General features: G+C 40.5%; 1 protein-coding gene across 1 annotated transcript in view; it reads left to right on the top strand.

Annotated features, from left to right (window-relative positions):
* The window catches only part of GSG1 (germ cell associated 1), a 114099-nt gene that overhangs the window by 26338 nt on the left and 72907 nt on the right, over positions 1 to 14854 (top strand). Inside the window, exon 2 of the mRNA XM_089687698.1 lies at positions 11854 to 12166. Within this exon, the coding sequence (XP_089543824.1) occupies positions 11854 to 12166 (313 nt within the window). The remainder of the gene's footprint in view (positions 1 to 11853; positions 12167 to 14854) is intronic.

Below are 14854 nucleotides of genomic sequence, written 5' to 3'. Positions count from 1 at the left end.
TGGACTGATGAAAGTAAGATTGTTCTTTTTGGGTCTAGTGGCCGGAGACAGTTTGTCAGACGACCCCCAAACACTGAATTCAAGCCACAGTACACTGTGAAGACAGTGAAGCATGGTTGCGCAAGCATCATGATATGGGGATGTTTCTCATACTACGGTGTTGGGCCTATTTATTGCATACCAGGGATCATGGATCAGTTTGAATACATCAGAATACTTGAAGAGGTCATGCTGCCTTATGCTGAAGAAGAAATGCCCTTGAAGTGGGTGTTCCAACAAGACAACGACCCCAAACACATCAGTAAATGTGGAACATCTTGGTTCCAGACCAACAAGATTGACGTTATGGAGTGGCCAGCCCAATCCCCGGATCTTAATCCAATAGAAAACTTGTGGGGTGACATCAAAAATGCAGTTCCTGAGGCAAAACCAAGAAATACAGAAGAACTGTGGAATGTAGTCCAATCATCCTGGGCTGGAATACCTGTTCACAGGTGCCAGAATTTGGTTGACTCCATGCAACACAGATGTACAGCAGTTCTCAGAAACAGTGCTTATACAACTAAATATTAATCAAGTGATTCAAAGGAAAGCAAAATCTTCAAACATTTTTCAGTTTATATCGTGAATGTTTGAGTTTGTAAAAAAGAATACAAACACTGCTATTTTTTTGAACAGTCTAATATTCACTTTTCTTAAATTTTTTTAGAGGAACAACACAAATTTGATATATTTTTCTTCATGTTTTGATTTGGAATAGAATGTGTAGTGTTCCCAATGCATTTGTGTGTATGGAAATAAAAGCTATTAGAAGAATGTTGAGCTTTATTCACTTTTTTCAACACACTGCTATTATTTTGAACACAGCTGTATATGGATACTGCAAATGCAAAAGGTATAAGTCCCTCATATATACTGATCCATGCAGCTATGTTCTCAAGCCAGCATACATTTTTATGTAGTGATCTTAACACACTTATAGTTGCACCTCTCTACAACTTGTGGTATGTCTGCTTATATATACACCACACACCTCAAACAGAAGGCTGTTAGTTCAGCAGGAAGTGTGGATGCCAAGGGCCATGTGATCCATGAGTGGGAACAGTTAGAGAGGACACAGGACCATGTGATTAGTGAGCGGGAGCATTAGAGGAAAATGCCAGGGGCTTTGTGATTGGCGAGTAGTATCAGGAAGAAGAGAGGCCTGGGGCCATGTGATCAGTGAGTAGAAGATCCCAAACAGTAGGGAAACAACTAGTGATCAAAATAGAATAAAGTTAGGAAGGAAGATGACCATAAAAATTGTATAAAATATAATTCCTAATTTTTCCTGGATTATCCCCATTAAGCTAGTGGGCAACGGGAGTGGTGATGGGACTTCTGCGCCATGTATACATTCCTTGAACAACCATTTGTGGGCAAACACTGTTGCGCAAAATGTGAGCAAGTTGTTTCCTTGGAAACCCAAATCCTCAATCCAAGAAAGCAATACTGGCAAGTTTTGTCAACCTGACAGGGAGTGTAGACTGTACCCATTGTGCCAGTAAAGCGGAGAGTAGAGATATGAAGGGGCAGGCACCAGAAGAGGGTAGCTGGGTGACAAATAGAAGATGGGGTAGAGAGAAAAGCGTTAAAGAGGCCAGTCCTGAGTTAACATATCTCAATGAATATGCCCAGTTGTGTGATGTTGAGGATATTCATTCAGGAGTGGCAGTTAGGATGAGGACAAGTTTACAGGAAAAGATAGACAGATACTGGTGAAGGGGGACTTATTTATTAGAAGGACAGATAGGGCAATCTGTCACAAAGACCATGATCATCTAACAGTATGCTGTTTACTGGGTGCTCGGGTTTGGCACATCGCTGATCAGATGGACAGATTGTTGGGCAGGGCTGGGGAGGACCCAGCTGTCATGGTACACATTGTTACCAATGACTAAGTTAGAGAAATATGGAGAATCCTAAAAAGTGATTTCAGAGATTTAGGTGCAATATTACCATTTCTCTTCCTTAGGATGTACTTCTACATCTTTGGACAGGAGCAGTAAGATCTGGACATTGGCTGCAGCCATGACCCAGACAATTTCTTCACCTGGCAATTTCCTACAAAGTAAAATTTACATAATTAGTCTGGCTGAAAAAAGACACAAGTGCATCTAGTTCAACCATAAAAGGGAAGAAGAAAAATTATTTATAATCCTATAAACACAGTTGATCCAGAGGAAGACAAAAAACTCCAGTCAGTGCCCATGACTGCAGCCTCATTAGCGCACATCACTGAAGGAGAAAAATCACTTATTTACAAAATTTTATAACAAAAACTAAGAAAAAACGTTTTTCTTCCCAACATTTTCAGTAGTTTTTGGTATGTTTAAGAAAAAATAAAAAACCCAGAGGTGATTAAATACCAACAAAATAAAGCTCTGTCACAAAAATTATAAAAATTTCATATGGGTACAGTGTTGCATGACCGCACGATTGTCATTCAAAATGCAACAGCGCTGAAAGCTGGAAATTGGCCTGGGCAGGAAGGGGGTATAAGTGCCCTGTAGGCTAGTGGTTAAACATATTTTATTAGAATTTTTGACATATAGTACAATAAACCAGCAAAAAACTAGATAATAGCAAATAGTGAACATATTCTACCATACACCCAAGCTCATATCAAAGTGAAGTACACTGTGAACATTTTCCAAAGAACTAGAGTAGAATAACACTTTTGTATGTGATAAATATTCAACACAGGCTTGCTTGTGAAGGGTTTCGCTTGAGATTACTTGTGGCCCTATTCCCCCTATGCTGAATCATATGATGAAAAATAAGAGGCAAAGGAGGCAAAAGAGGACTGAGAAGTGAAGATATCTAGCTATAAGGATACATGTGTGTCCTGCAAAAGTGGGTCTCCCTAACACTCTGCCAGTGCACCAAAGCAGAACCTGCCAATTAGAAGGTCCATCCACTGAGTCTTAAACAGTATGAATAAAGCAGATCTTAGCAGGGTAATTACCATGAAAGGACAGGTGAACTATAAACAACTTAACATGACCCAGGGGGAAAGGGGTGAAAAGAATGGGGGGGGGGCTAAGGGAAGGGATGGTGGGAATGAATAGGAGTGGGGGGGAGACGGGGGGAGGTAAGAAAAGGAAGGGCGGTAGAGAGGGGGTGGAAAGGAAGGGTAAGGGAGGGATAGGGGGTATAAAGGTAGTGGGAGAAACCATATCACTAGAAAGTTTCAGTAATGATTTGTTTTTAAACCCTCAGGTTAAATAAAGAGTGAGAATCTGTCCTGATAGTACAGGTTGGTTGCTAGTGGAAAGAAGAAAGAGAGCAAGTTGAGTGAGAAGACTAAATGGTGCAATATTTCAGGCCCTGAGTTGCAGCATTAAGTGAGCTCTGCTCAGTTATTGGCAGCATCATGTTCATAGAGGCTCCCAATTTATTCTGGAAACAGTTGGTCTACTTGTTTTGGGATAGTTCCATATCCAGCTTTTCTTTGTATAAAAGTCCCAAAAGTTATTTTTTAACATCATTTACTGTGGGGTTGGGTATCCATTTCTTTAGAATAACTCACTTTGCCACTATAAAGCAGGTTGACGACCAGGCCCTATTGCTGCGGGAAGCTGTTGGTGGAGATCGCATAGAACCAGAGGGAGGGGGTTCGAAGTACCCAAAGAGTAATGTGAAAGGTTTATGGTGGGGTCAGTGTTCAGAGATCAGTGCTGCAAAGTTTTCTACTTGGTCCCAGAAATCAGAAATTGGGCAAGTCCAGAATCGATGATAAAGTGTTGGCCTTGGGCTGCCGCACAAAGGACATTGTTGTTCTTGGTGTGTGGTTTTGGCTGACAGGAAAGGGATGTAGGCAAGATGCATAATTCTCAATTGAGTTTCTTGCCATGTTTTGTTGGTGATGAAAGCACATGTGTTGTAGCAGGCCAGAATCCGATTGACAGTGTCTGCCGATTTTAATTCCTTGTTCAGGCAGAGACTGAGGAGGACTGAAGAGGTTTTGTGATGCAAGAAAGTATAGGGTGGTAGATGTCCGAAATTTTGCATTGCTGTTGGCCAATACGGGTATCAATCAGAGAAGTCTGAAATCTCTGAGTTTTGTTAGGGCATGCCTTAGTAATATAGTCCACCAGTTGTTGAGCATATTAGAAATGGAGAGCAGGTAGGCAGTGAGATTTCATGATCTATGGGTACGGTAGAGTGACACCAGTGGTTTTGTAATGGATTGTGCAGTCTCAGTTACCCCTTGGGAGACCCATACATTGTAGGCTGTATACTGTTGTGCTTGTGGAAACACTGGGTTTCCTCGAATCGGGAGGTGGGTGGAGACCCACAGTGATAGATCCAGTTTGCTTCTAAGTCCTCTTCAAGCTATGTTGTGTCTCGTAAAAGTAAGTTATTCCATAAATGGCTGGGAAGGAGATGTAATTTACAGAGCAGCCAGGTTTTATGCGCCTACCATTTGGGATTCAGCATCATAATTGGTGTATCTGTTAACCCAAGAGAGCCAATTAAGACTTACACATAAAACACATAACAAGTTCTATACCCTAATGTTTGGCAGGTTTGCCCCACCCTCGCTCCACGGGAGAGGCAATTTGTTTAGGGAGATATGAGGTCACCTTCCTTGCCATAAAAAGGGGGTTAGGGCTTTGTTAGGCCGTTGTAGATCTTTGTGACAAATTAGAAGGGGAATGGTCTGCAATGGATGTAGAAGATGCATGATGTTGACCATCCTGAATAGATGACATCTCCTGGAGAGCGAGATCGAGAGGCCCACCCATGTCTCCAGCTCTCCTATGATTTTTATGATTACTGGGGGGTAATTTAGATGGTACAGGGAGGATGGCACTCTCCCTATACAGTATTAATGCCCAAGCGTGTGATGTGACCTTGGCAATAGGGAACACTGACTCACTAGCCCAGGGGGGGCAGCTGGAATGATAGAGAGGAAGTACCTTACTTTTTGAGAAGTGTATATGTAGCCCAGAGCAGAGTCTAAAGCATGTAAAAATGTCATAGATGAAACGCATACCTGACTGTGGGTCCAATGTAAAAATTAGTATATCGTCTTCAAAAAAGTGCTAGCAGCAGTTCCTGTTGACCTATACGCACTCCATGGAGCTGTGATTTAAGTAATAGATATCACGACAAGGGCTCTACGCTGGATTAAAGAGTAGTGGTGAAAGAGGGCAACTTTGTCTTGTGCCTTTGTAGAGTTTGATGGTGTTTGAGATGTGTCCCGCTGCACTCACGTTTACTGAAGGGGCCGAGTACATAAATGAGATCAGGTGTTGATAAGTGTAAGGTTATACACTTGGGGGCTAAGAATATGCATGCATCCTACATACTAGGGGGAGTACAACTGGAGGAATCAATGGTGGAGAAGGATCTGGGCGTTCTGGTAGACCACAAGCTTAATAATGGCATGCAATGCCAAGCTGCAGTTTCTAAAGCAAGAAAAATCCTCTCTTGTATTAAAAGAGGTATAGACTCCAGAGAAAGAGATATCATATTACCCCTGTGCAAATCATTAGTAAGACCTCATCTGGAATATGCAGTTCAGTTTTGGGCACCAAATCCCAAAAAGAACATTAGGGAACTGGAGAAAGTACAGAGAAGGGCAACCAAACTGATAAGAGGCATGGAGGAGCTCAGCTATGAGGAAAGATTAGAGGAACTTAATTTATTCTCTCTTGAGAAGAGGAGATTAAGGGGGGATATGATCAACATGTATAAATACATCAGTGGCTCATATAGTGAACTTGATGTAGAGCTATTCACCCTGAGGTCATCACAGAGGACAAGGAGGCACTCTTTACATTTGGAGGAAAAGAAATTTAATCTCCAAACCCAGAAACGTTTCTTCACAATGAGAGCTGTGAAAATGTGGAATAGATTACCTCAAGAGTTGGTTCTGGCCAGCTCAGTGGATTGCTTTAACCACTTGCCTATAGGGCACTTATGCCCCCTTCCTGCCCAGGCCTGTTTTCAGCTTTCAGTGCTGTCTCACTTTGAATGACAATTGAGCGGTCATGCAACACTGTACCCATATGACATTTTTAGCATTTTTTTTGAGACAGATAGAGCTTTCTTTTGGTGGTATTTAATCACCTCTAGGTTTTTTATTTTTTGCTAAACAAACCAAAAACAACAGAAATTTTGAAAAAAAAACGTTTTTTCTTAGTTTTTGTTATAAAATTTTGTAAATAAGTGATTTTTCTCCTTCACTGATGTGTGCTAATGAGGCTGCAGTCATGGGCACTGATAGGCTGCACTGATGGACACTGATAGGTGGCACTGATGGGCACTGATGAGGAGGCACTAGTAGGTGGCACTGATGGGCATTGGCAGGCATCACTGATGGGCAGCACCAGGGGCAAACTGACCATTTGGAAACTCGGGCACCGCCCGAGGGCCCTGTGTCAGTAGGGGGCCCCATGAGATGCCCCTGGTACCTTTTTCATAGGTTTTTTTTAGTTTGGGCAAGGACACAGAGGCCCCATGATCCCCTATTGCCCGGGGGCCCCATGAGTTGTCAGTCTGCCCCTGGGCAGCACTCATATATTAAAATGGGGTAAAAGACCAGCGCTTGGTCTGAGGGATTCAAGCTGCTAGCATGAAGGTAAACCTCGTATAACCTCCTCATTGAAAATAAAAACAGCAAAAATGCAGCGCTTGAGCATGTAGTAAGAAGAATTGGCGTGTGCACATCAGAATTAAAAGAAATACATTGAAGGTATAACATGCACCAAATTAAACGTACAAATTAATGTAAACAATGGACGGGTAAGTATTAATAATTCATCCGTCCAAACAAAGTGCATATAGTGATAGGGATGTTAGAGTCATTAGAAGTACATCCGTGTGCCAATCAAATTCGTGACTTCCGTGATAGGAGAATAGCTGCAAAACGCACTAACCAGATAGCGCAAGAAAAAGCGCATTGGAGTATAATGACCTACTCCTGGTCACAGCCAAAAGATCATCAGTGAAGGGACCTCAGGAACACCTTTGCATTAATCATGCCGTCTCCTACCACCAGGGGGAGTACGCCTCCTTACAGTAACACGAATTTGCCTTATATCGTCTTTCGCCTGGGGTGGTGTGCTTTCATATCAGGAGATCACCTTAGGGACTCAGCAATAAGACCCAAAAGAGAGAAATCTTGATAGTGTCTTAGGGATAAGGATACCTCTCATACCACTTGTTACCCACATGGTCCATGCATCTGACTATCGGCCATCTTTTTGGATTCTGTGAATCAGCTTTTCTGGATATCATTATGTAAGTGTGCTACTTGTTCTTTAGCAATCTCTTGAATAAAAATTACTACACTATCAAAATTTCTCTCTTTTGGGTCTTATTGCTGAGTCCCTAAGGTGATCTCCTGATATGAAAGCACACCACCCCGGGCGAAAGACGATATAAGGCAAATTCGTGTTACTGTAAGGAGGCGTACTCCCCCTGGTGGTAGGAGACGGCATGATTGATGCAAAGGTGTTCCTGAGGTCCCTTCGCTGATGATCTTTTGGCTGTGACCAGGAGTAGGTCATTATACTCCAATGCGCTTTTTCTTGCGCTATCTGGTTAGTGCGTTTTGCAGCTATTCTCCTATCACGGAAGTCACGAATTTGATTGGCACACGGATGTACTTCTAATGACTCTAACATCCCTATCACTATATGCACTTTGTTTGGACGGATGAATTATTAATACTTACCCGTCCATTGTTTACATTAATTTGTACGTTTAATTTGGTGCATGTTATACCTTCAATGTATTTCTTTTAATTCTGATGTGCACACGCCAATTCTTCTTACTACATGCTCAAGCGCTGCATTTTTGATGTTTTTAAGCACTCATATATGGCACTGCTAGGCGGCACTGATAGGCGGCACTGACGGGCACTGATAGGTGGCACTCATGCGCACTGATAGGCAGCACTGACTGTCACTGATAGGCGGCACTGACTGGAACTGATAGGTGGCACTGATTGGCAGCACTGATAGGTTGGACTAACTGGCATTGATAGGTGGCACTGATAGGTGACACTGAAAGGCAGCACAGATGGGCACTGATATGTGAAATTGATGTGCACTGCTAGGCACTGATATGTGACATTGATAAGGCACTGATGGGCACTGGCAGGTGGCATTGATGAGCACTGACAGGTGGCACTGCTGGGGCTACACTGATGATCAGTGCCCTGATGATCAGTGTACATGTCCCCTCCGAGGAATGCTGATTACTGGCTCTCCTCTCGAGCTGTCAGCATGATTTCTCATGAGGAGAGAAATGCTGATAACCGGCATTTCCCTATTTACATGCGATCAGCTGTGATTGGACACAGCTGATCACATGACCGAGCTGACATCTTCAGCTCTTTCCGTTGATCGGTGACCACCGATTGCCATGCTGCGCTCTCCCAGAGTCGCGCACACGCGGTTAGAGTGGGTGGACATAATATGACGTCCTCCCAGAACGAGAGAACCACCTTGCGCCCGTCATTACCTTATATGGCGGGCGGGAGTAGGTTAAAAAAGGTCTGGATTCTTTCTTAGATACACAGAATATAACTGGATACTAACATTTATAGGTAAAGTTGATCCAGGGAATATCCGATTGCCTCTCGGGGGATCAGGAAGGGATTTTTTTCCCTGCAGGAGCAAATTGGATCATGCTTTGCTGGGTTTTTTTTTTGCCTTCGTCTGGATCAACTGTGGGTATAGGATTATAACTTTTTTTTTTTTTTTATTGGTTGAACTGGATGGAGTTTTGTTTTTTTCAGCCAGACTAACTATGTAACTATGTGTTGGAAAGGACCTCTGAAGGACGAGCTCCAGCCATTGAAAGCTTACATTGTCGAAAGCTTTTTTGGCATCTAATGTAACTATGACTATGTTCTCAAGAAAGCTGGTCACTGCATGCTCCAAGACCGCAAGCACGTTCCTAATGTTAGAAGTTGCTGACCTGCCTTCTATAAAGCCAGCTTGTGCCAGATGTACAGTGGGTATAGAAAAGAATCACCCCCCTTTAAAATATTTACATTTTGTCGCTTTGCAGCCTGAAATAAAGACAGACATCATTTTTGTTTTATCCAGCTGTATTTACTCAGTGCAACTTATAACATCCAAGTGAAAGATATAACATCAACATGTCAGAAAAAAAAATAAGAAAAACAGAATCACTAAGTCAGATAAAGGATCACCTCCTTGTGTCAGTATTTTGTTGAACCACCATTTGCTTTAATTACAGCCTTTAGTCTGCTGGGATATAATTATCTAAATATTATTGCGCTATTGTGAAAATAATATAAAAAAAACACCCAATGTTGTTTTATTCATAACTAATAATAGGACAGTCAATGAATGCCAATATCCATGCACAAATCACCAAAAAGTGACCCAAAAAAAGTTCAAAGGAAACATCTCTCAGGGATCAAGATACATGTTAATATGTGTAATCATGTCCACCGTATTCATCAAGTTGTATGACCAAGTGACACGTGCTCTCCACCGCAAAACATATTGCCTCTTACTGGATAGCTAGACCCCAAATTATAGGTGGTCTAACAATACGTAATGCTGTACATGTTTTGCTTGATTAATTTCTCAGCATGGGGAAGGCGTTATGGTGGCCACAGTGAGTTTGTAAAACTCGGTTGTGTAACTGCCAGGGCCCAGAGCCTTGCCATTGGCTATTGTAAATATCACCTTGGTCACATCCTGGGTTGTTATAGGGACGTTGAGAAATTCTAAAAGAGTAGGATCTACTGTCGGGAGAGAGACTTAAAGGGGCTTCTGCTTCCCGTCGATTGGGTCTTTGCCATATAGATTTGCATAGAATGATTCCAGCATCTGATTGATATTTTTGGAAGATGAGGTGAGGCAGCCCTAAGCATCTTAAAGTGATGAGATATGGGTAAGTGTGTGGGGGTCCCTGCACAACCGCAAAGAAAAAGGAGGGGTATAATAAATAAGACTGTATTGGTATGTACTCAAGAGATAAAACTATTATTTACTACTGATTCGGCCACATCTTAAGTATGCCATCCAGTTCTAGTCACTTGTCCTCAGGAAAGGATGTGTTACAACTCAAAAGTGTCCAGAGAAGGGCAAAAGAGCCGATAAGGGGACAGGAGGACCTCAGTTCTGAGGAACGACTACAATCATTAAACTTATTCTCCCTGGAGAAGAGGCACTTAAGAGGAGATATAGAGCTATCCCAGTTGGAGATTGTGAAAGAATTGAATGAAAATGGGAGGAACATGCAGTCATGGGCAAAAATATTGGCATCCCTGCATTTTTGTAAGATAATGTACCACTTTGCCCAGAAAATTGTTGCAATTACAAATGTTTAGGCATTCTCATGTTTATTTCTTTTGTTTGTATCGGTATGATATAAAAATGTAAAAAATAATTGCATTCCAAGTTTGTGATGCTCCTGTAATTTGTAATTAAACTCACCTGTATTAATTAATAGATCTTAATGTTCCTGTGTGCACAACATTGTCCAGAAGTTTACAGCCCATGGCATTGTAGCTAATTTCCCTGGACATGGACGAAATAGAAAAACTTGATCAAAGATTGAAACGAAGAATTGTTCGAATGGTGGATAAAGAACTTTGATCAACTTCCAGACAAATTCAAGGTGACCTTCAGGCACAGGGTACAACTGTGTAAGCTTGCACTATACGTTGCAATTTGAATAAAAAGGGATGCTATGGTAGGAGACCCAGGAGGACCCCACTGCTGACACAGAAACAAAAAAAGCCAGATTGGAGTTTGCAAAACTTTCCTGTGGAATCCAAAATCCTTTTGGGAGAATGTGCCGTGGACAGACAAAACAAAATTGCAGCTTTTTGGTAAAGCCCATCATTCTACTGTTTTCAGAAAAAGCAATGAGAACAGAATACAGTCCCTACAGTCACACATGGTGGAAGTCCACTGATGTTTTGGGGTTGCTTTGCTGCTTCAGCATGGCATTATGAAATCTGAAGACTACCAAAGAATTCTGGGGTGCAATGTAGGGCCCAGTGTCAGAAAGTTGGGTCTCTGTCAGAGGTCATGGGTCTTACAGCAGAACAATGACCCAAAGTCAAAAAGCACCCAGAAATGGTTTAAGACAAAGCGCTGGAGAGTACTGAACTGGCCAGCAATGAATCCAGATCTCAATCCCATAGAGCACCTGTTGAGAGATTTCAAAACAGCAGCTTGGAAAAGGAACCCTTCCAATCTGAGAGACATGGAGCAGTTGGAGAAAGAAGAGTGGTCCAAAATTCCAGTAGAGAGGTGTAAGAAACTCTGTGGTGGTTACAGGAAGCGATTGATTTCAGTTATTTTTTCCAAGGGGTGTGCTACCAAATATTAAATTGAGGATGCCAATAATTTTGTCCAGTCCATTTTTGAGGTTTTACATGAAATGTGTCAGATTTGGCTTTTTGTTTCTCCACTTTTTTGTTTCCTACAAATACAAACAAAAGAAATAAACATGAGAATGCCTTAACATTTGTAATTGCAACAATTTTGTGGGTGAAGTGGTGCATTATCTGAAAATTAAAGAACCAAATTGTGGGTTGCCCAAAGAAATAAAAGAAAAAAAATTCCAATGGGGTCACTAGTTCTGAAGAGTCTGGAGACAACTAGGGATTTGTATCACTTTGAAGAGGTTTCCTCTCACTTCCTGTTTTGGCTATTGGACAGTAAATGAAGGGAAATCTCCCCAAAATCTGCTTTGAATTTGGCTGGATTTTTACACTAGATGACCTGATTGACAAATGTATACAGTTGACCACTCTAGTATTATTTAGTTTATAACATGTTATTTTTTTTTTCTTTATTTTAGATTGAACTCAAAGAAGTTGTTCATTGGCGTCGTGCTGTCATGGCTGTGAGCTTCAACTTAGTATCCCTCACACTCTCCACTATAGCCCTGCTTAGCAGCTATTGGTGTGAAGGTACCCAGAAAGTTCCAAAGCCTCTTTGTGGGAATGGTAAGGCTACCAAATGCATAGTTGTTCCAATAGCAGTGGAGAGTGTCAATGCATCTGGGCAAGATGTGGTCCATTATAGCTGGGAGACTGGAGATGACAGGTTTGCTTTCCGCTATTTTCATACCGGGATCTGGTATTCGTGTGAGGAGAACATCTTAGGTACAGGTAAGCAAACAATATGCTTTTTGTGTTAACAGCAGGCATTTGAAATTTTATAATGTTTAATGTTGGTCATTCTTGATTAAAGGTTAAGTACACTTTAAGTTTAATACCCTTTTTTCCTTTGCCATGCTGCATGCTTAGAGTTTTTGCTGATGCAGCTCAGTGCAATACTTACCTTCTGCCAGTCTGGATCTTCTTCCCACAGACTTTTATGGGGCTTTCTAACAAGGCAAAAGATGCTTGAGAGACAGTCCCAAAGAAGTACATATTATGGCGAGCTGGGGCTGCAAGAACTAAGTATGCACTTGGGATTGGGTGGGAATGGAGGAGGGACAAAAATGGTAAAATCATTTAGTTTGTAATATACCTAAAGTGATCCTGTCACAAAAGGGTTACTTCTACACACAGTTTGTAATGGAAGAGGCAATATATGTACCTTTCTGGAAAATCAAGTTTTGAAGTAGCACTTTCAGTAATACTTAATTGCCACTGGGTTTTGTTTTAATTATTTGCTATAAAAAATAGCCAAAAATTAAAAAAAAACCATGTGTTTCTTAGTTTCTGCTATACAGGTTTACAAATAAATACTTTTTCTTCATAAATATAGGCCAAAATGTACTATGCTACATTTCTTTGGTAAAAAAAAATACAAATAAGTGTATATTTGTTTAGTCTGTTTGAAAGTTCTGAAGTCTACAAAGATAGTATATATATATTGTAGGGTTTGGCTCAGGTGGGGGATCACCTTCCCTAGGAAAAAGGTAGTCCAGACGGCAGATATTTCTTAAAAATCTGACTTGTAGCCAGTTTTATTTAAAAGGTTCCATGCATCATTAACAAAATAGAACAGACAATAAACCCTCGCCATCCAGGCACTAACTAAACAGAGGAGATTTCCTATCTCACAGGTAAAGGGCTTCTCCCTGTCACCAACAAATCAAAACTGTATGCATACCTTTTCCTTTCTTGTGCAATGCAAACTCTTTCATTCACAGCTCTCCTGCTGGTGGTCATCAGTGGACCACAAAATCCGGTCTGGAGACGACTTTGCCAAAGTGGTCTGGAAAACCCGGACAAGACTCCACTTTAGTCTCCCAGATATGAGCGCATGCGAGGTGACACATAGCGTCCATCAATCACCTCGCCTTTCATAATGTTACAATATACATATATATATATATATATATATATATATATATATATATATATATATATATATACAGTTAGGTCCATGTATATTTGGACACAGGCACAATTTTGTTTTTTTCAGGTATTTACCAAAACATATTCAAGCTATAATTATAATAACTGGATATGGGCTGAAAGTGCACACTCTTGGGTGTAATTTGAGGGTATGTACATCCAAACTGGAGGAATGGTTTAGGAATTACAGCTCTTAAGAGTAGCCATCCCCCATTTTAAAGACACCAACAGTAATTGGACAATTGAATGAAAAACTGTTTCATGGCCAGGTGTGGGCTACTCCATCGTTATTTCTTCATCTTCGTCTTTGGTAATGTCCATTAGTTCCAGACTTCAGGCAGTCATTGCCAGTAAAGGATTCTCAACAAAATTTTAAAAATTAACATTTTATTTATATATATATTAATTTGTCCAATTACATTTGAGCCCCTGAAAATGGAGGAACTGTGTATAAAAATGGTTGCAGTTCCTAAAGTTTGTACCTGATATTTATGTTCAACCCCTTGAATTAAAGCTGAAAGTCTGCACATCAAATTCATTTGGATTGTTTCGTTTTAATGTATTCTGGTGGCATACAGAGCCACAGAGCCAAAAGTATGAAAATTGTGCTTGTGTCCAAATATATATGGACCTAACTGTATGTATATATATATATATATATATATATATATATATATATATATATATATATATATTTAAAAAATTATTAATCCTGATGTACTGCCTGCCTATCTCACTTCTTGAGGCCCTAAAATGCCAGGACAGTACAAATACCCACCAAATTGTGTCTCCTGCTATGACTGGTCATTGCTTCAGTTATTCTGTATGTTACAGGATCTGCGTATCCACATTGTTTTACCTATGCATAATTCTGCTGGTACAGTAATATTATTGTTGATTCTGTAAACTCTGTTCATTGTCTTGACAATAAAACTTGTTTGGATTTAAAAACAAAACCCAAATACCCACCAAATTACCCTTTTTCTGGAAAGTAGACAACCCAAGGTATTTAGTAAAAGTAATGGTGAGTTTTTTAAAGTTGTAACTTTTTTGGCACAATCAAGAAATTACATTTTTTTTTTTCACAAAGTTGTAATTTTAAGTTATTTCTCACACACAGCAAAGGCATACTTATAATTACACCCCAAAACACATTCTACTTTGACTCCCAAGTATGGGAATACCACTCTTGTGAGACTTTCAGTCTAGATGCATGGAGGGGCTCAAAATACAAGGAGAAGAGCATCGTTGGGCTTTTAAGGAACATAAATTAAGCATCAGATTTCCTGATTACCTGTCACATTTTTGGAGGGAAACATCCACAAAATTACCCCATTTTGGAATGCAAACACTCCAAGGTATATTCTGAAAGGCATAATGAGTATTTGGAATGTCATTTTTTGCCATTTTTTTTTGAAAATGAAGACAAGAAAATATTCTTTTTACCACAAAGTTGTCAATTAATAAAAATATTTTTAACACACAGCA

The sequence above is a fragment of the Staurois parvus genome, unplaced genomic scaffold (assembly GCF_062004578.1).
Source record: "Staurois parvus isolate SC_StPar_1 unplaced genomic scaffold, SC_StPar_1.0 ptg000436l, whole genome shotgun sequence".
Taxonomy (NCBI): Eukaryota; Metazoa; Chordata; class Amphibia; order Anura; family Ranidae; genus Staurois; species Staurois parvus.
Note: the sequence above shows the minus strand (reverse complement) of the source record. Positions and strands in the feature narration are given on the sequence as shown.